The 22,707-nt window shown below is 35.5% G+C and overlaps 1 protein-coding gene across 1 annotated transcript in view; it reads right to left on the bottom strand.

Moving 5' to 3' along the window:
- ZC3H12B (zinc finger CCCH-type containing 12B) overlaps window positions 1–22,707 on the bottom strand; it is an 80,138-nt gene that overhangs the window by 4,252 nt on the left and 53,179 nt on the right. Inside the window, exon 2 of the mRNA XM_008710659.1 lies at window positions 12,518–12,657. Within this exon, the coding sequence (XP_008708881.1) occupies window positions 12,518–12,657 (140 nt within the window). The remainder of the gene's footprint in view (window positions 1–12,517; window positions 12,658–22,707) is intronic.

Below are 22,707 nucleotides of genomic sequence, written 5' to 3'. Positions count from 1 at the left end.
TGCAAACAGCAGAGATTCAAAGGACTAGAGTCTATATGTTCTCAAATGCTATAAAAAGCTAGCTTCACATAGTTTGTAAGTGAACGTAGTAATCCTACTGACATTAGGGCCCCATCATGACTTTTGTGGACCTTAGGATGTTTGCCTTTGTGGGCCCCTTCTTTTATAAAGAAATATTAAAAATTATACTTTACAACTGCTTTGCTATAAAAATAATCTAGTTAGACACATTATTATAAATTAATTGTTGTTATATTCGATTTTCCCTTCAATGTTAAAAGAAAATAAAATTACAACATCTTTTGTTACATTTTAATTCCAGCATAGTTAACATACTACAGGCTATATTAGTTTCAGGTGTAAAATACAGTGATTCAACAATTCCATGCATCACCCAGTGCTCATCAAGACAAGTGCACTCCTTATTCCCCATCACCTATTCACCCATCCACACCACCGAACTCCCTTCTGGTAACCATCAACGTGTTCTCTATAGATATGAGTGATTTTTGGTTTGTCTTTCTTTTTTTCCTTTGCTGGTTTCTTTTGTTTCTTAAATTCCACATAAGAGTGAAACTATATGACATTTGTCTTTCTCTGGCTGAATTTTATCACTTGGCATTATACTGTCTACCTCCATTCATGTCATTACAAATGGCAAGATTTCATTTTTTTGTATAAATATATATTTTTAAGTTTTTATTTTAATTTCAGTGTTACATCACTTTCAGATGTACTAGATTTCATTCTTTCTTATGGCTGAATAATATTCCATTGTATATATGTACACCACATTTTCTTTATCCATTCATCAATCTATGGACACTAGGGCTGTTTCCATATCCTGGCTATTGTAAATAATGTTGTTATAAACGTACAGGTGCATGTATTTCTTTGAATTAGTGTTTTTGTATTGTATGGTATGGTATGGCATTGTTTTTGTATGGGGGGGAATACCCAGTAGCATGATTAATGGATCATAGGGTAGTTCTATTTTTAACTTTTTGAGGAACTTTCGTACTGTTTTCTACAGTGGCTGCACAAGTTTGCATTCCTACCAATAGTGCAAGAGAGTTCCTTTTTCTCCACATCCATGCCAACACTTGTTTCTTGTGTTTTTGATTTTAGTCATTTTGACAGGTGTGAAGTGATATCTCATTGTAGTTTTGATTTGCATTTCCCTGAGGATGAGTGATGTTGAGCATCTCTCATGGGTCTGTTGGCCTTCTGTATGTCTTCTTTGGAGAAATGTTTGTTCGTTTCTCCTGCATTTTTTAATTGGATTATTGGGTTTTTTTGGGTGTTGAGTTGTATAAGTCAAAGAGGTTTCTGCTTGCGTTCTCCTCTAGAATTCTGATGGATTCCTGTCTCACGTTTAGGTCTTTCATCCATTTTGAATTCATTTTTTGTATGGTGTAAGAAGTCCAGTTTATTCTTCTGCATGTGGTTGTCCAATTTTCCCAGCACAATTTATTGAAGAGACTGGCTTTTTTTTTCCCATTGGATATTCTTTCCTGCTTTATTGAAAAGTAATTGACCATATATAATTGTGAGTTTATTTCTGGGCTTTCTATCCTGTTTCATTGATCTATGTGTCATTTTTGTGTCAGTACCATATTGTTTTGTTCACTACAGCTTTATAATATAACTTGAAGTCCAGAATTGTGATGCCTTCAGCTTTGCTTTCATTTTTCAAGATTGCTTTGATTTTCAGGGTATTTTGTGGTTCTATACAAATTTTAAGATTGTTTGGTCTAGCTCTCTGAAAAATACTATTTGAATTTTGATAAGGATCGCATTAAATGTGTAGATTGCTTTGAGTAGCATAGACATCCTAAAAATATTTTTTCTTCCAATCCATGAGTATGGAATGGTTTTCCATTTCTTTGTGTCTTCCTCAAGTTCTTTCATAAGTGTTCTATACTTTTCAGAGTACAGACTTTTATCTCTGGTTAGGTTTATTCCTAGGTATCTTATTGTTTTTAATGCAAGTGTAAATGGGATTCTTAATTTCTCTTTCTGCTTTTTCATTATTGGTGTATAGGAATGCAATAGATTTCTGTACACTGATTTTGTATCCTGCAACATTACTGAATTCACTTATCAGTCTAGCAGGTTTTTTGGAGGTTTTCGGGATTTCTATATAGAGTATCGTGTCATCTGCAAATAGTGAAAATCTACTTCTTCCTTACTGATTTGGATGCCTCTTATTTCTTTTTATTGTCTGATTACTGTGGCTATAGCTTCTGGTATTATGTTGAATAATAGTGGTGAGAGTGGGCATACATGTCTTGTTCCTGACCTTAGGGGGAAAGTTCTCAGTTTTTTCCCGTTGAGAATCATCTTAGCTGTGAGTTTTTCATAAATGGCCTTTATTAATTTGAGATATGTTCCCTCTAAACCTACTTGGTTGAGGGTTTTTATAATGAATTGGTGTTGTACTTTGCCAAATACTTTTTCTGCATCTATTGGAATGATCATATGGTTCTTTTTCCCCCTTTTTAAAAGTTTTTATTTAAATTCCAGTTACATACAGTGTAATATTAGTTTTGGGTGTACAATATAGTAATTCAATACTTACATACAACACATGGTGAAATCACAAAAACTGCACTCCTTAATCTCCATCAATTATTTAATCCATTCCCCCAACCACCTCCCCTCTGGTAACCATCAGTTTGTTCTTTATAGAAGAGTCTATTTCTTGGTTTGCCTCTCTCTCTTCTTTTCCCTATGCTCCTTTATTCTGTTTCTTAAATTCCACATATGAGTGAAATCATATGGTATTTGACTTTCTCTGCTTTATTTTTCTTAACGTAATACTCGCCAGCTCCATCCACGTCATTGCAAATGGTAAGATATCATTATTTTTTACAACTGAGCAATATTCCATTACACACACACACACACACACACACACACACACACACCACATCTTTTTATCCATTCATCATTCAATGAGCATTTGGGCTTTTTCCATAATTTGGCTATTCTAGGTAATGCTGCTATAAACATCAGGGTGCATGTATCCCTTCAAATTAGTATTTTTGTATTATTTTGGTAAATACCTACTAGTACAATTGCTGGATCTTAGGGTAGTTCAATTTTTAGCTTTTTGAGAAACCTCCATACTGTTTTCTAGAGTGGCTGCACCAGTTTGCATTTCCTCCAATGCTGCAGCAGAGTTCCTCTCCATAAACATCATTGCCAGCAGTGTTGCTTCTTGTGTTGTTGATTTTAGCCATTCTGACAGGTGTGAGGTGGTATCTCATTGTAGTTTTGATTCGTATTTTCCTGATGATAAGTGATGTTGAGCATCTTTTCATGTGTCTGTTGGCCATATGTATGTCTTCTTTGGAGAAAAATATGTCTATTAATGTCTTCTGCCCATTTTTTTTCATTGGATTATTTGTTTTTTGTGGTGTTGAGTTTTATAAATTCTTTATAGATTTTGGATACTAACCTATTATCAGATATGTCATGTGCAAATATCTTCCCCCATTCCTTAGGTTGCATTTTAGTTTTGTTGAAGTTCCCTTTACTGTATAAATGTTTTATATTTTGATGAAGTTCCAATAGCTCATTTTTGCTTTTGTTTCCCTTGCCTCGTGGGGACATATTTAGTAAGAAGTTGCTATGGCCAATATCAAGAGATTGCTGCCTGTGCTCTCCGCTAGTATTTTAATGGTTTCCTGCCTCACATTTAGGCCTTTTGTCCATTTTGAATCTGCTTTTGTGTATGGTACAAGAAAGTGGTCCAGTTTCATTCTTTTATATGTTGCTGTCCAATTTTCTCAACATCATTTGTTGAAGAGACTGTCTTTTTGTTTTTTTCTTTCCCATCGGATATTCTTTCCTGCTTTGTCAAAGGTTAATTGACCATACAGTTGAGGGCTTCTTTCTGGGTTTTCTATTCTGTTCCAATGGTCTATGTGTCTTTTTTTGTGCCACCCCATACTGTTTTGATTACTATAGCTTTGTGATATAACTTGATGTCTGGAATTGTGATGACTCCAGCTTTGCTTTTCTTTTTCAAGATTGCTTTGTCTCCTCAGGGTCTTTTGTGGTTCCATACAAATTTGAAGATTGTTTTTTCTAGGTCTGTGAAAAACACTGGTGGTATTTTGATAGGGATTGCATTAAATGTGCTTTGAATAGTATAAGCATTTGAACAATATTTGTTCTTCCAACCCATGAGCATGGAATGTTTTTGCCATTTCTTTGTGTCATGTTCAATTTCTTTCATCAGTGTTTTGTACTTTTCAGAATATAGGTCATTTACCTAGGTATCTTACTGTTTTGGGTGCAATTGTAAATGGGATTGATTCTTTAATTTCTCTTTCTGCTGCTTCATTATTGGTGTATAGAAATGCAACAGATTCCTGAACATTGATTTTGTATCCTGCAACTTTACTGAATTCATTTATCAGTTCTATCAGTTTTTTGGTGGAGTTTTTCTGGTTTTCTATATAGGGGACTGTGTCATCTGTGAATAGTGAAAGTTGTACTTCTTTTTTGCCTATTTGGAATCCTTTTATTTCTTCTTGTTGTCTGATAGCTGAGGCTAGGACTTCTAATACTATGTTAAATAACAGTGATGAGAATGGACATCCCTGTCTTGTTTCTGACCATCCATCCCCATGGAGGATGATACTAGCTGTTGGTTTTTCATAGATGGCCTTTATTATGTTGAGGTATTTCCCTCTAAGTCTACTTTGTTGAGGGTTGTTATCAAGAATGGATGTTGTGCTTTTCAAATGCTTTTTCCACATCTATTGAAATGATCATATGGTCCTTATCCTTTCTTTTCTTAGTGTGGTTGTGTCATATTTATTGATTTGCAAATATTGAACCACTCTTGCAACCCAAGAATAAATCCCACTTGATCTTGGTGAATGATTCTTTTATTGTATTGTTGCATCCAGTTTGCTACTTTTTTATTGAGAATGTTTGCATCCATGTTCATCAGGGATATTGGCCTGTAGTTCTCTTTATTTTTTAGTGGAGTCTTTATCTGGTTTTGATATCAGGGTAATGCTGGCCTCATAGAATGAATTTGGAAGTTTTTGTTCATTTTCTAGTTTTTTGAATAGTTTCAAAAGAGTAGGTATTCAGAAAGTGGTTTTTACAAGTTTGTTAGAATTCCCCTGTGAAACCATCTGGGCCTGGACTTTTGTTTGTTGGGAGTTTTCTGATTACTGATTCAATTTCTTTGTTGTTTATTGGTCTGTTCAAGTTTTGTAATTCTTACTGTTTTAGTTTTGGCAGTTTATATGTTGGTAGGAATTCGTCTATTTCTTCCAGATTGTCCAATTTGTTGTCATATAGTTTTTATAATATTCTTTTATAATCGTTCACATTTCTGTGGTGTTGGTTGTTATTTCTGCTCTCTCATTTGTGATTTTATTTATTTGGGTCCTTTCTCTTTCCTTTTTGATAATTCTGGCTATAGGTTTATCAATTTTAATATTTTCAAAGAACCAGCTCCTGGTTTCATTGTTCTATTCCATTGTTATTTTTTAAATTTTTCTATATAATTTATTTCTGCTTTAATATTTATTGCTTCCTACCTTCTGCTGGATTTAGGCTTCATTTCTGTCCTTTTTCTAGCTCCTTTAGGTGTAAGGTTAGGTTGTTTATTTGGGATGTTTCTTTGCTTCTTGAGGTAGGCCTATATTGCTATATACTTCCCTCTTAGGACTGCTTTTGTTGCATCCCAAAAGGTTTGTAACATTGTGTTTTAATTTTTATTTATTTCCATTTTTAATTGCCTGTTTGATTTCCTGGTTGATCCTTTCATTGTTCAGTAGCATGTTGCTTAACTTCCATATATTTATGGTCTTTCCAGATTTTTTTCTTGTGGTTGACTTCTAGTTTCATAGAACTGTGGTAAGAAAAGGTGCATGGTATGAATCCACTCTTTTTGTATTTGTTGAGGCCTGGTTTTGACCTAATATGATCTATTCTGTAGAATGTTCCATGTACACTTGAAAAAAAATATGTAGTGTGCTGTTGTAAGATGGAATGTTCTGAATATATCTGTAAAGTCTCTCTGGTCCAGTGTGTCATTCAAGGCCATTGTTTCCTTGTTGATTTTCTGTTTAAATGATCTGTCCATTGATATAAGTGGGGTGTTAAAGTCCCTGCTATTATTGTGTTATTATCAATTAGTTCCTTTTTGTTTGTTAGTAATTGATTATGTATTTGGTGCTCCCATGTTAGTGGCACAAATATTTACATTAATTAGATCTTCTTGTTGGTTTGTTCCCTTTATGATATATTTTGCCCTCTTTGTCTCCTTTTACAGTCTTTGTTTTGAACTTTAGTGTTTCTGATGTAAGTTTTGCTACTCTGGCTTTCTTTTGACATCTATTTGCATGCTAAATGTTTCTCCACCCCTTTACTTTCAATATACCAGTGTCTTTAGGTTTAAAACAAAGCTGGGGGCATCACAATGCCGGATTTCAAGCCATACTACAAAGCTGTGATCACAAAGACAGCATGGTACTGGCACAAAAACAGACACATAGACCAATGGAACAGAATAGAGAATCCAGAAATGGAACCTCGGCTCTTTGGGCAACTAATTTTTGACAAAGCAGGAAAAACCATCCAGTGGAAAAAAGACAGTCTCTTCAATAAATGGTGATGGCAAAATTGGACAGGTACATGCAAAAGAATGAAGCTTGACCACTCTCTCACACCATACACAAAGATAAACTCTACATGGATGAAAGACCTCGATGTGAGACAGGAATCCATCAAAATCCTAGAGGAGAACATAGGCAGCAACCTCTACGACATCAGCCAAAGCAACCTTTTTCATGACACACCTCCAAAGGCAAGAAAAACAAAAGAGAAAATGAACTTGTGGGACTTCATCAAGATAAAAAGCTTCTGTACAGCCAAGGCAACAGTCAAAAAAACTAAGAGGCAGCCCACGGAATGGGAGAATATATTTGTAAATGACACTACAGATAAAAGACTGGTATCCAAGATCTACAAAGAACTTCTCAAATTCAATACGCAAGAAGCAAATAAACAAATCATAAAATGGGCAGAAGATATGAACAGACAATTTTCCGATGAAGACATACAAATGGCTAACAGACACTGAAAAAATGTTCAAAATCATTAGCCATCAGGGAAATTCAAATCAATACCACACTAAGATACTACCTTATGCCAGTTAGAATGGCAAAAATTACACAACTAATGAATCATTGAGCCTTACATCGGAAACCGGGGATGTACTGTATGGTGACTAACATAATATAATAAAAAATCATTAAAAAATAAATAAAATAAAATAAATAAAATCATATGCTTTCCATCCAAAATAAATAAATAAATAAAAGTTTCATCACCACTCAAAAAAAAAAAAAAAAAAGAATGGCAAAAATTGACCAGGCAAGAAACAACAATTGTTGGAGAGGATGTGGAGAAAGGGGATCCCTCCTATATTGTTGGTGGGAATGCAAGTTGGTACAGCCACTCTGGAAAACAGCGTGGAGGTCCCTTAGAAAGTTAAAACTTGAGCTACCCTATGATCCAGCCATTGCACTACTGGGTATTTACCCCAAAGATACAGACGTAGTGAAGAGAAGGGCCATATGCAGCCCAATGTTCATAGCAGCATTGTCCACAATAGCTAAATCATGGAAGGAGCTGAGATGCCCTTCAACAGATGACTGGATTAAGAAGTTGTGGTCCATATATACAATGGAATATTATTCAGCTATCAAAAAGAACGATTTCTCAACATTTGCTGCAACATGGATGGCACTGGAGGAGATAATGCTAAGCAAAATAAGTCAAGCAGAGAAAGACAATTATCATATGGTTTCTCTCATGTATGGAACATAAGAACTAGGAAAATTGGTAGGAGAAGAAAGGGATAAAGAAAGGGGGGTAATCAGAAGGAGGAATGAAGCATAAAAGACTATGGACTCTGAGAAACAAACTGAGGGCTTCAGAGGGGAGGGGGGGTGGGGGAATGGGATAGACTGGTGATGGGTAGTAAGGAGGGCACATATTGCATGGTGCACTGGGTGTTATACGCAACTAATGAATCATTGAACTTTGCATCAGAAACCAGTGATGTACTGTATGGTGACTAACATAATATAATAAAAAAAAATTTAAAAATATAATAAAAAGAAAAAAACCCAGGGATGTACTGTATGGTGACTAACATAATATAATAAAAAATATTTAAAAAATAAATAAAATAAAAAATAATAAAATAAAATGAATCTCATGTAGACAGCATATAGATGGGTCTTGTTTTTTTTTTTTATCCATTCTGACACTCTATATCTTTTGATTGGGACATTTAGTATGTTTACATTCAAAGTAATTATTAATAGTTATGCATTATTGCCATTTTATTACTTGTTTTGTCATTTGAGATTTTTCTGGTTTCTTGAGGTATGCCTGTATTGCTATAAACTTCCCTTTTAGAGCTGCTTTTGCTGCATTCCACAGATTTTGGACCATCGTGCTTTCATTTTCATTTGTTTCCATGTATTTGTGGATTTCTTTTACGACTTCATGCTTAATCTATTCATTGTTAATAGCGTATTATTTAACCTCCATGTATTTGTGTTCTTTTTAGATTTTTTTCTTTCTTTTGGTTGATTTCTAGTTTCATAGCGTTGTGGTGAGAATAGATGCATGGTATGATTTTGATATTTTTGAATTGTTGAGACCTGTTTTGTGGCCTAATATGTGATCTATTCTGGAAAATGTTTCATTTGCACCTGAAAAGAATGTGTGTTCTGCTGTTTTAGGATGCAATATTCTAACTATATATGTTAAATCCACCTGGCCCAATGTGTCATCAAAGCCACTGTTTCCTAGTTGATTTTCTTATTTGTTGATCTTCCTGTTGATATAAGTGGGGTATTAAAGTCCCCCACTCTTATTGTATTACTCTTGATTAGTTCGTGTTTATTATTAACTATTTTATGTATTTAGGTTCTCCCATGTTGGGTACTTAAATTTTTAAACAATTGTTATGTCTTCCTGTTTGATTGCCCCTTTATTATCATATAGTGTCTTTTTTTGTCTTTTTACTGTCTCTGTTTTAAAATCTATTTTGTCTGATATAAGTATTGCTACTCCAGCTTTTTTTTGACATCCATTTGCATGATGGATGTTTCTCCAAACCCTCACTTTCAATATTCAGGTGTCTTTAGGTCTAAAATGAGTTTCAAGCAAGTAGCATATAGATGGATCTTGTTGGGGTTTTTTTATCCATTCTGACAGCCTTTCAATTGGAGCATTTATTCCGTTTACATTCAAAGTAATTATTGATAGATATGTATTTATTGCCATTTTGTTTTGTGTTTTGTGGTTGTTTCTGATGTTTTTCTGTGATCCTTTCTTCTCTTGTTCTCTGTCATTATTTGTTTTCTTTAATGATACGTTTGATTTTTTTCTCTTTATTCTTTGCATATCTATTAGTGGTTTTTGATTTGTGGTTACCATTACATTTATATATAATATCTTCTGTATATAGCAGTCTATATTAAGTTGATGGTCATTTAAGTTTGAACCCATTCTTTACTCCTGTCCTCCCAACATTTTAGGTGTATGTTGTCATAATTTATTTTGTGAGTTCCTTGACTGATTTTTTATAGAAATAATTATTTTTTACTTATTTTGTTTTTCCTACTTTCATATTGTTACCTTGGTCTTTCCTTTGCACTCAAAGTGTTCCTTTTAATATTTCTCGCAAGGATGGTTTAGTGGTCATGAACTCCTTTAATTTTTATTTGTCTGGGAAACTCTCTCTCCTTCTATTCTGAATGACAGTTTCACTGGGTGGAGTATTCTTGGCTTCTGATGTTTTCTATTCAGCAATTTGAATATATCATGCCACTCTCTTCTGGCTTGCAAAGATTCTGCTGAAAAATCCACTGATAGCCTTATGGGGATTCTCTTATATATAACTGTCTCTTTTGTCTTGCTGCTTTAAAATTTTTTTCTTTATCACTACATTTTGCCATTCTAATTACAATATGTTTTGGTGTGGATCTGCTTTTGATTTTGATCAGGTTTCTCTCTGCCTCCTACATCTGGATATGTTTCCTTTCTCAGATTAAGGGTGTTTTCAGCTATTATTTCTTTAAATAAATTTTCTGCCCACATTTTTCTCTCTTCTCCTTCTGGGACCCCTAAAATGCAAATGTTACTGTGCCTGATGGAGTCACTGAGTTTTCTTAATCTACTCTCATTATGCAGTATTTATTTGTCTCTTATATGTTCAGCTTGATTGTTTTTCATTACTCTAAACTCCAGATCACTAATACATTCCTCTGCTTCTTGTATTCTACTGTTTATTCCAAATATTGCATTTTATTTCATTTATTGAGTTCTTCATCTCTGATTGGTTCCTTTTTTAAAAATCTCTGTGTTAAGGATCTCACTGATGCTGTCCACTGTAGTGTCAAGTCCAGTGCACATTTTTATGATCTTACTTTAAATTCTCTATCAGGCATATTACTTATTTCTGTCTTGCTTCATTCTGCTATGATTTTCTCCTGTTCTTTCGTTTGGGACAAATTTGTCTGTCTCCTCATTTTATCTACCTCTCTGTGTTAGAAAACTCAGCTATGCTCTCTGTTCCTGAAAGTAGTAGCTTTATAAAGTAGTGCCCTGCAGTGCAGTATCCCTTATTCACCAGAACCTGGCACTACATGGGATTTTCCTATGTGTGTTTCTTGCATCTGGCTATTGTGTTTGAGTAGCTTCCCCTTTCAGTCTAGGCTTCTGCACTGATTCTCTGCCTGTTGTGGGCTGTACTTCCTCTTGTGGTGTTAGTGAGAACCAGGTAGGCCTGCCATGAGGGAATGTGACTCTAGAAGGGTTCAGGGGTAGGCGACAGTGTTAGCAAAATTTTCAGTGAGTCACTAGTTCTAGGTTCGATCTCCCAAAGTGCATTCGTGGCCACAGGCACAGTGCATGTTAGTGGCAGTGGCTGGGGGCTAGGCATGTGGCTGAGGTGGAGGCAAGGAGCACCTGTTGGCTGTGCAATCAGAGGCTGAAAGTGGAGGTGGCTGGTGGCATGTGGGAAGGACACATGCGACATTAGCAAAATTTGTACTTAGCTGCTAGTCCTAGGCCAATTCCTCAAAGTGTGATGAAAGCCAGGGTTGCAGCACACAACCGTGGCAGTGGCCAAAGGTGTGTGGCATCTGTGTGTGCAGAGATTGGGTACTGAGTGTGGTGGTTGGGACACAAGATGTATGTGCACATGGCTGGCTTGGTGGGGCACTTGTGGCATTAACAAAATTTGCACTAAGCCTAGGGCCAAGGCCAGCAGATTTGGGATAGGCAAGTCCTCTGGAGAACTCCTGGGCAGGGCACACTACTAGGGGGTTAGGTAACAAGTGTCTTTGCAGTACTGCCTCCTGCAGGTGGTTCTATTTATGCTGGGGGGTGGGGAATGAAAATGGTGACTGTCAGTTCCTTTGTTCCCAGAGAAGTCCCCCAACATGCTCCAAAATCAGTATAAACAGATCTCCCTCCTGTTTTGCAAGATGTGGCTTCTATGTTGACTCTCCTTGGGTGGAAACCCAGCTATCACTTGCCCTCTCAGCTCACCCATCACTGGCTGAGTCAATGGACTTTTAAAGCTTCAGGCTCTAAGTCCTGCTGGTTATACAAACTCACAGAATTCAGCCCCTCTGATATTCAAAGCCAGACATTATGGGGATTTGTTTTCCGTGTGTGGGCTCCCTGGTGTTTTCCCCTTTCTGCAACCATAACTCCCTCCCTGGAGCAGGCTGCTCCAGACTAAACAACCATTTCTGCCCTTCCTACCCTCTATGATGTGGCTTCTTCTCTACATTTAGTTATGGAGTTTGTTCTGTCAGTCTTCATATAACTCTTCTTTATTGACATGGATGTGAATGATATCCAGTGGCAAACATGGGACAGGGTGAGCTTGGGGTCCTCCTACTTTGTCATCTTGCCTGTGCCTCAAATTAAAACATCTTTGTAGGACCCTAAAGGTATCATGGCCCTGGCCACGGGGCCTGTTGTGCCTCATGGATAAATTGGCTCTAAGTGCAATGGGACTTTTCTCTCTATATATTTTACCCTATAATTTGCAGATCTCACAACCACTTCTCTGGTACAGAATGTGATTATTTTCCATGATGGTTTCTTTAGTCTTTTGGAAAACTCAATCACACTCATAACCAGGTTCATCCCCCTTTAGTCTGAAGTCTATGGTCAAATAGAAAGCACTCCTTTTTTCCCCAACCATTTGCTTTATTCCTTGCTGAATTGAAGTTGTCTCAATTTAACCACCATATGCCACAACACAATAATGGTTTTATTTGGATCAGGAAAAGTATGTTTAAAAATGTACTTAATACAAGATGTTTTAAGTATACTTAATAAACTTAGAAAAATAATTATCTAAGTTGGGACCATCAACCTCTCCCTAAACTATTGTGCTAGCTTTTCCTCTGGATGAGAAGAAATGTCTTATTTGAAATAGTACCTGTAATTGGTGCATCAGGGCGGGATTGCTCCTTTCTCCATGCAGGCACAAATACAGTAATATCTTTATGGCCTTTGTCTAGAAACCAATCCACAGCAAGTTGTATTCCTCTGCAGGAAAACTCTTCTTTATTCCCATGGCTTTAGGAAGATAGATAATGAAAGGATAAAGGATCAACAATAGGTAACAAAGAAATTCTCTGAACAGGCTTTTTCTTAGTACCAAGATATCAACAATAGACATTTTATTTCTTGATGATGCCAAAAACGTATTTTATTTTTTAAGATTTTATTTATTTATTTGACAGAAAGAGAGAGAGAGAGCACAAGCAGGGGGAGCAGGAGAGGGAGAAGCAGGCTTCCTGCTGAGCAGGGAGCTCGATGCAGGGCTTGATCCCAGGACCCTGGGATCATGACCTGAGCTGAAAGCAGCTGCTTAACTGAGCCACCCAGGTGCCTAAAACTGTATTTTTAAAAACAACAAATCAAGTTCTTTTTTAATCAATCATTATAAATATTGCAATTATTATTACACCTTTCTTCAAGGCCACAGATGGTTAATAACAACTCCCAACTTATAGCAACCCTGGTGGCTATTTCCTACACTACTTCAATTTCCTCTCTTCTCTCTCTACATCTACTACCACTTTATTTTAGAATATTCAGATATTCACAACAGATGAGAAAAGAAGAAGTGTCAGAAGTTCACATAGTTTATATGGAGGATTAGTTGGAGATAAGTTTTAAGCACATATATTAAGGTTAAAAATGATATTGGCAGCAAAAGAGATACACATAAATGCTGACTAAAATTAATTATCACATTTAATTAAATATAATGTACCAATAAAAATCACATTCTTGAAAATTTTAAAATGTTGGGAATGCTCACAATATAATGCTAAAGGGAAAATAAGAATACAGACTATATATAATGTAATCCCAATTTGGTAGAAGGAAGTCTATATATAAATTTAGAAAAAAATACTGGGAAATAGATACACCAAAATATTAATAAAAAGAACTATTCTATGTGAGAGGATTATAAATGATTTATTTTCTTTATTCTAAAATTTCTTCAAAAAATTAAGTATTGCTTTATAATTAGAACATGATGTAAAAAAAGAGAAGACATTTTATCATAATTATTTGTAGACATAAACATTGTAAAAACTTAAAAAGTCAAACAAAAATGTGATTGAAAATTTGAAGAGGGAAAATTAACAGATGAATTGGGAAAAGATATATTTATTGCCATCATCTTAAAAAACTCACAAATAGTGTACTAAATTTGTACCTAGTTTGCCTGTGAAAATTCTGATCTTTTAGCTTGTAGTTTGGTTTTCTAACATAAATATAAATCACACTAAATTACAGTTATTAAACAGCTTGGATGGTAAAACAAATTGTCATACATTACATGTACCAATTCTAGTACAATAAAGTGGATGTTGCCTGTCAAGACTGTTCAGAAAAGAAGGACCATTTTGCTAGAAAGCTAATTAAGATAATATAATGAGGTCTCTCTCTTTAAACTTCTCACTTTCTCACTAGTACTCAACTACAAGAGAAATTAGCCCCAATTATATTGTTCCCTTTGGGTGAATTCATACATAATGTCAGAGTCCCCATTAATACATATACTGCAGGACTTCCCAATGTTCCTAGTAATTTTTTATTAGATAAGCCTCCTGAGGCAAGGAAAACACAGGCAAAATAAACTATAGGGATTTCATCAAAATAAAAGCTTCTGCACAACAAAGGAAAAAATCAACAAAAGTAAAAGCCAACCTATGGAAAGGGAGAAGATAATTGTAAATCATATATCTGATAAAAGGTTAGTATCCAGAATTTACAAAGAGTATATAAAACGCAACACCCCAAAAATGAGTAATCCAATTAAATAATTGGCAGAAGACACCATTAGACATTTTTCCAAAGAACACCTACAGATTGCCACCAGACACTTGAAAAGATGCTCAACATCACTGACAATCAGGTAAATGCAAATTGAAACTACAATCAGATACCACTTCACACTTGTCAGTATGGCTAAAATCAATAATCAAGAAAAAGCAGGTGTTGGCAATGATGTGAAGAAAAGGGAACTTTCCTGAACTTTTGGTGGGAATGCAAACTGGTGCAGCCACTCTGGAAAACAGTATGGCATTTCCTCAAAAAGTTAAAAATAGAACTACCCTACAACCCAGCAATTGCGCTACTAGATATTTACACAAAGAATACAAAAATACTAATTCAAAAGGATACATGCACTCTAGTGTTTATAGCAGCATTATCTATAATTGCCAAATTCTGGAAACAACACAAGTGTCCATGGACTGATGAATGGGTAAAGAAGATGTAGTATATATACACAATGGAATATTAGTCATCAAAAAGAATGAAATCTTGGGGCGCCTGGTGAGTCAGTTGGTTAAGCATCTGCCTTTGGCTCAGGTCCTGATCCCAGCAGCCTGGTTTCAAGTCTCACATTGGGCTTCCTGCTCGTTGGGGAGTCTGCTTCTCCTTCTGCCCCTCCCCCTGCTCGTGCTCTCTCTCTCTAATGAATAAATAAATAAAACTTTTAAAAAAGAATGCAACCTTGCCATTTGAAACAATGTGGTTGGAGCTAAAGAGTGTTATGCTAAGTGAAATAAGTCAATTAGAAAAAGACAAATACCATATGATTTCATTCATATGAAGAATTTAAGATAGAAAACAGAGAAGCAAGGACGTGGGAGGGAGAGAAAGAGAGGCCAACCAAGAAACGTACTCTTAACTGTAGAGAATAAACTGATAGTTATCAGATGAGAGGTGAGTAGGGGGATGGGTTCAATAGGTGATGGGAATTAAAGAGTGTAGTTGTGATGAGCACAGGGTATTGTATATAAGTGTTGAATCACTAAATTTTACCCATGAACCTAATATTACACTGTATGTTAACTAACTGGAATTTAAATAAAAACTTTAAAAGACTTGAGGAAGTAATGGAAAAATGTCCAACCCTTTAGCTGACAGCCTATTATGTATAGTCTTAGTTGCAGCAGCCATCAATTCTTAGCAAAGTTGCCTCTCCTATCTATGCTTTGTTTAGGAGGCATCATGACATTATATGTAATATTTTTCTATTAAAATATTTATAAATATTTACTATTTTCCTGAGACTCACTAGCATATTTGCAGAGATATTAAGGTAGATCTGGGAAGAACTGGCTGAAAAACATGAGAGAATAGGATGAATAGCTTTTAAAGCTATATATGTTTTAAAAAGGAAAGAGACCAGGAGGAATTAGTGGGCCATAATCAAATGAGACTGTGTTCTTGCAACTCATAAATAAAATAGCTATAGGTTGACTGGGGCAAGTGATTAAAAATTTATTGGTTTCAGTTTCTCACTTATAAAATGGGATAAGAATATTTTCTTTAAAACTTTTCTGTAGGGAAAAGGGAGAATATATATTTAGTAAGTACTTAGTATATTGGAAATCATTACATGCATTTGTTATATCTCTGTCTATATTAGCTAAAGAGAAAATTTTGTTCCTTTCTCTTCATGTATTACAAAATTGGTTGTATGCTAATACAGATTTTCTGTGCATTCTTTGAGTATACAAGGTGGTGTGTATATATGTGAGCTAGTGTCCATGAATGTGTCTGCAGATGCTACTGCTCTTTGAAGTCATTAAAGCCAGAGTTCTGTATTTAAAAAGGAAAAAAAAAGACATAGGGTGGTAAAATAAGTTTTCAAAAAAATTAAAAAATAAGACCAACCAAATGCTGCCTACAAGATGCTTACCTCAGATCTAAAAACACATACAGACTGAAGTGAAGGGATGGAAAACATTTACCATTCAGATGAAAGCAGAAAAAAAACCTGTGGGTGGGCGCCTTGGTGGCTCAGTCGTTGGGCATCTGCCTTTGGCTCAGGTCATGGTCCCACGGTCCTGGGATTGAGCCCCAAGTTGGGCTCCCTGCTCAGTGGGGAGCCTGTTTCTCCCTTTCCCACTAACCCTGCTTGTGTTCCCTCTCTCACTGTCTTTCTCTGTCCAATAAATAAATAAAATCTATTTTAAAAAAAAGAAAGAAAAAAAAGCTGGGATACCAATACTCAGATCAGAGAAAACAGACTTTATTTTTATTTTATTTTATTTATTTTTACTCTTCTCCCCTCACATTTTATGTATATGGTGTCACATTTTGCAACCTTTTATTTTTTGAATCCTTTGGCCGATATTTACAGAAATAGTTATTTATACTGCTTTTGTGTTGCCTGCTTTTCATATGCTCAGTTATGGTTCTTCCTTTCCATTCAAAGTGTCCCCTCTAATATTTCTTGTAGAGCTGATTTAATGGTCATGAACTCCTTTAGTTTTTGTTTGAGAAACTCTATTTCTTCTTCTGTTCTGAATGATAGCCTTGCTGGATAGGGTATTCTTGGCTGTAGATTTTTTTTCCCTTTCAGCACATAGAATATATTATGTTACTCCCATCAGGCCTGCAAAATTTCTGCTGAAAAAAATCCACTGATCTAGACTTTAAAACAAAGACTGTAATAAAGAACAAAAAAGGCAATACATAATGAGAAAGTGATCAGTTCAACAAAAGGATATAACAATTTTAAATATCTACACACCCAACACTGGAGCACCTAAATGCATCAAGCAAATGTTAATGGAAATAAAGAGAGAGTAACAGTAGAGGACTTCAACAGCCCACTTACATCAATGGATAGATCACCCAGCAGAAATGCAGTAAGAAAAGTGTCTTTGAATGACATATTAGACAAGAAGGACATAATAGATATAGATAGATAGATATAGATAGATAGATATAGATATAGATATAGATATAGATAGATAGATAGATATAGATATAGATAGATAGATATAGATAGATATAGATATAGATCTATATCTATCTTTAGATATATAGATATATATAGAGAGATATATAGATATATACAGAACAGTCCATTTAAAGACAACAGAATACACATTCTTTTCAAGTGCACATGGAACATTCTCCAGAATAAATCATGTTATGCCACAATACAAGCCTCAATAAATTTAAGAAAATCGCAATCATACCATGCATCTTTTCTGATAACAGTATAAAATTAGAAATAAATCACAAGACAAAAACTGGAAGAAAAACACAAATGTGGAGACTAAACAACCAATGGGTCATCAAAACAATTAAAGAAAAAAAATACATGGAGAGAAATGAAAATTAAACACAATAATCCAAAATCTTTGGAACACAGTGAACACAGTTCTAAGAGCAAAATATATAGTGCTACAGGTCTACCTCAAGAAACAAACAAGTCAAAAAACTCATTCTAACCCTACATATAAAGGAACTAGAAAAAAGAAGAACAAGCAAAGCCAGGATGAGTAGAAGGAAGAACAAACTGAGGGTTTTGGGGCGGGATGGGCTAGCCTGGTGAAGGGTATTAAGGAGGGCACATATTGCATGGCACACCAGGTGTTATACGCAAACAATGAATCATAGCTAATGATGTACTGATGGTGACTAACATAATAATAATAATAATAATTATAATAATATATAACAGCAAAAATAAATGACACAGAGACTAAAAAAAATTCAATGAATCCAACAGGTGTTTTTTTAAAGATAAACAAAATTATAAACCCTTAGCCAGACTCTTCAAGAAAAAAGGGACCCAAATAAATGATATCAGAAATGAGAGAGAAGTAACAACTGACACCACAGGAATAAAAGGGATTAGAAGAGAATACCACAAAAATGGTATGTCAACAAATTGAACAACTTAGGAAAAAAGGATAAATTCCTAGAAAAATACAATCTTCCCAAACTGATTCAGGAAGAAAGAGAAAATCTGAACATACCAATTACTAGTAACAAATTTGAATCAGTAATAATAATAACTAATAATAATAATAATAATAATAATAATAAACAGCTACCAAAAAATGAAAGTTCAGGTCCAAATCAGTTCACAGGCGAATTTTATCAAACATTCAAAAACCAGTTAATACCTATTATCCAACTATTCCAAAAAAAGAAGAGAAAGGAAAGTTTCCAAATACATTCTACAAGGCCAGCATTACCATGATACCAAAATCAGACAAAGAAACCAAAAACAGAAAACTATAGGCTAATATCCCTGATGAAGATAGGTGTAAAATACCTCCCCAAGATGTTAGCAAACCACATTCAATAATACATTAAAAAGATCACTAACTATCATCAAGTGGGATTTATTCTGAAGAAACAAATCAATTGATGTGATACACCACATAAACAAAAAGGGATAAAACTCATATAATGATCTCAATGCAAACAGAAAAAAAATTAGACAAAACTCAATCCACACATGATAAAAAAAATCTCAGCAATGTGGTGTAGAGAGAATACTTCAACATAAGAAATGCCATATACAAGAAACCCACAACTGAGGTGAGGAGTCAAGATAGTGGAGTAGTAGGGGTCCCTAATTTTGTCTGGTCCCTTGAATTCAGCTAGATAGTTATCAAATCATTTTGAACACCTGCAAAATCAAACAGAGATCTGAGAAAAGAATTGCTGCAATTCTACAAATAGAAAAGCGACCACTTTTTGTAAGGTAGGAGGTGCAGAGATGTGAATCTGAGGCAATATATCACAAGATAAACCATGGTGGGGAGGGAACCTCCATAAGCAGAGAACCAGAAAGTGTTATAAGCAGCAGAGCACAAAACTGGAACTTCTGCAAGTAATCCTGACAGGTGCTTAGGGGGCAAAGTGGGGCTGAATCCCATGTGGAAGAGCATGGTCTCAGGATCCCTGGGGCATAAAGAATGGGAGTGCCTGAGTGCAGCAGAGTTCCCAAGCGTTGGAACAGGGAAGCTGACTAAAAATAGTGAGCCCGGGCACCAGCTTTCTGCTCAGTGTCGCCATAAACTGCAAACTGCTGCATGGTCCAGTGATCACTCTCTGAGCAGGGGCACAGCAAGAAGCAGAACTGTGGTGATATGCTCCCCCACCCTGGGAGGAGTGTCTCGGGTGTGCGTCAAGGGAGTTGCTAAAGTTTTGAGACTCAAACCAGGTCCTGTGCCTGAGATAAAAACACTAGGTCACAGGCTGGGTGAACACAGAGTTCTGACAGAAACCAAGGAGACAAGAGTGATTGACTGCTTTTCTGTGAGGGCTCACTGAAGAGTAGAGTGAGCCGACTTTCAGTGGCAGGGCTAGAGATCAGGGCATCACCATTTTCATTCCCCACATAGGTACTAAAATCTTTTAGGAAGCAAAACAGCCACATATTTAGCAATCTGGAGCCACTTACACTGAGCTGGGCCCCCTGGGAAGGACACTCTGAATGTAAATGGACTAATTGGTCCAATCAAAAGACATAAGGTATCAGACTGGATAAAAAAACAAGACTCATTGATATACTACCTATAAGAGACTCATTTTAGAGCCAAAGTCACCTCCATATTGAAAGTGAGGGTGTGGAGAAGCATTTATCATGCTAATGGACATCAAAAGAAAGCTGGAGTGGCAATTCTTATAGCAGACAAATTAGATTTTAAGCCAAAGATTGTAATAAGAGATGAAGAAAGACACTATATATCATAATAAGTGGGTCTAGCCAAAAGGAAGGTCTAACAGTAGTAAATGTTTAGAACCCTAACTTGGGAACAGCTAATTATATAAACCAATTAATAACAAAATTAATGAAACACATTGAAAATAACAGAAAAATAGTAGGGAACTTTAACACCCCACTCATAGATCATCTAAGCTGAAGATCAGTAAGGACACAAGGGCTTTGAATGACACACTGGACCAGATGGACTTCATAGATATATTCAGAACATTGCATCCTAAAGCAACAGAATACACATTCTTCTCAAGCGCACATGGAATATTCTACAGAATAGATCACATGTTGGGTCACAAATCACATCTCAACCAGTACCAAAAGATTGGGATTATTCCCTGCATATTCTCAAAACACAGTGTTTTAAAACTTGAATTCAATCACAAGAGAAAATTTGGAAGAAACACAAATACATGGAAGTCAAAGATCATCCTACTAAGGAATGAATGGGTCAACCATGAAATTAAAGAATAATTTTTAAAAATCACAGAAACAAATGAAAATGGAAAGATGACAATTGAAAACCTTTAGGAGGCAGCAAAGGCAGTCCTAAGAGGGAAGTATATAGCAATACAAGACCTTCTCAAGAAACAAGAAAATCTCAAATACAAAACCTAACCTTACACCTAAAGGAGCTGGAAACAGAAGAACAAATAGAGAGTAAATCCAGCAGGAGAAGAGAAATAATAATGATTAGAGCATAAATCAATGATATAGAAATCCGAAAAACAGAACAGATCAATGAATCTAGGAGCTGCTTCTTTGAAAGAATAAGATCGATATCCCCCTAGCTGACTTATCAAAAAGAAAAGAGAAAGGACCCACATTAATAAAATCATGGATGAAAGAAGAGAGCTCACTACCAACACCAAGGAAACACATACAATTGTAAGAACATATTATGAGCAATTATATGCCAACAAATTAAGCAATCTAGAAGAAATAGATGCATGCCTGGAAACTTATAAACTACCAAAACTGAAACAAGAAGAAATAGAAAACCTAAACAGACCCATAACCAGCAAGGGAATTGAAGCAGTAATCAAAACTCTCCCGACAAACAAGAATCCAGGGCCACATGGTTTCTGAGGGGAATTCTACCAAACATTTAAGGAAGAATTAATACCCATTCCTCTGAAATTGTCCCAAAAAATAGAAATGGAAAACTTCCAAATTCATTCTATGAGGCCAGGATTACCTTGATCCCTAAAACAGACGAAGACCCCACCAAAAAGGAGAATTATAGACCAATATCCTTGATGAACATGGAAGCAAAAATTCTCATCAAGTTACTAGCTAATGAGACCCAACAGTCCATTCAAAGGATTATTCACCAGGACCAAGTGGAATTTATTCCTGGGCTGCAATGGTGGTTTAACATCTACAAAAGAATCAATATAATACACCACATTAATATAAGAGAGGATAAACATATGATCCTCTCAATAGATGCAGAAGAAGCATTTGACAAAATAAAGCATCCTTTCTTGATTAAAAACCATCCACAATGTAGGGATAGAGGGAACATACCTCAACATCATAAAACTCACATATGAAAGACCCACAGGGACTATCACCCCTCAACAGGGAAAAACAGAAAGTTTTCCCCTAAGGTCAGGAACATGATAAGGATTTCTACTCTCACCTGTTAACCAGCATAGTACTGGAAGTCCTAGCCTTAGCAATCAGACAACAGAAAGAAATAAAAGACATCCAAATAGGCAAAGAAAAAGTCAAAATTTCACTCTTCACAGATGACATGATACACTATGTAGAAAACCCAAAAGACTCCAGCAAAAAATTCAGCATGGACTCAGGAACTCAGCAAAGTAGCAGGATTTAAAATCAACACACAGAAGTCTGTCACATTTCTATACACTAACAATTAAGCAGCAGAAAGAGAAATCAAGGAATTGATCTCATTTATAGTTGCACCAAAAATGATAAGATACCTAGGAATAAATCTGACCAAAGAGGCAAAAGATCTGTGCTCTGAAAACTATAGAACACTTATGAAAGAAATTGAACAGGATACAAAAAATGGAAAAAAGAACATTCCATGCTAACGAACTGGAAGAACAAATATTGTGAAAAGGTCTATATTACCAAAAGTGATCTACAAGTTTAATATGATCCTTATCAAACTACCACCATTGCTTTTCACAGAGCTAGAACAAACAATCCTAAAATTTCTATAGAACCACAAAAGACCCCAAAAAGCCAAATAAATCTTGATAAAGAAAAGCAAAGCTGGATTTGAAATTATGTTACAAAGCTGTAGTGATCAAGACAGTATCATACTGGCACAAAAATAGACACATAGATCAATGGAACAGAATAGAGAACCCAGAATGGACCATCATCTCTTTGGTCAATTAATCTTTGACAAAGCAGGAAAGAATATCCAATGGAAAAGAGACAGACCCTCCCACAAATGGTGTTAAGAAAATTGGACAGCCACATGCAGAAGAATAATAATAAACCACTTTCTAACACCATACACAAAAAATAAACTCAAAATTGATAAAAGACCTAAATGTGAGCTAGGAATCCATCAAAAT

The sequence above is a fragment of the Ursus maritimus genome (genome assembly GCF_017311325.1).
Source record: "Ursus maritimus isolate PB19 chromosome X unlocalized genomic scaffold, ASM1731132v1 scaffold_X1, whole genome shotgun sequence".
Lineage (NCBI taxonomy): Eukaryota > Metazoa > Chordata > Mammalia > Carnivora > Ursidae > Ursus > Ursus maritimus.
This window is presented reverse-complemented; position numbering and strand designations above follow the sequence as displayed.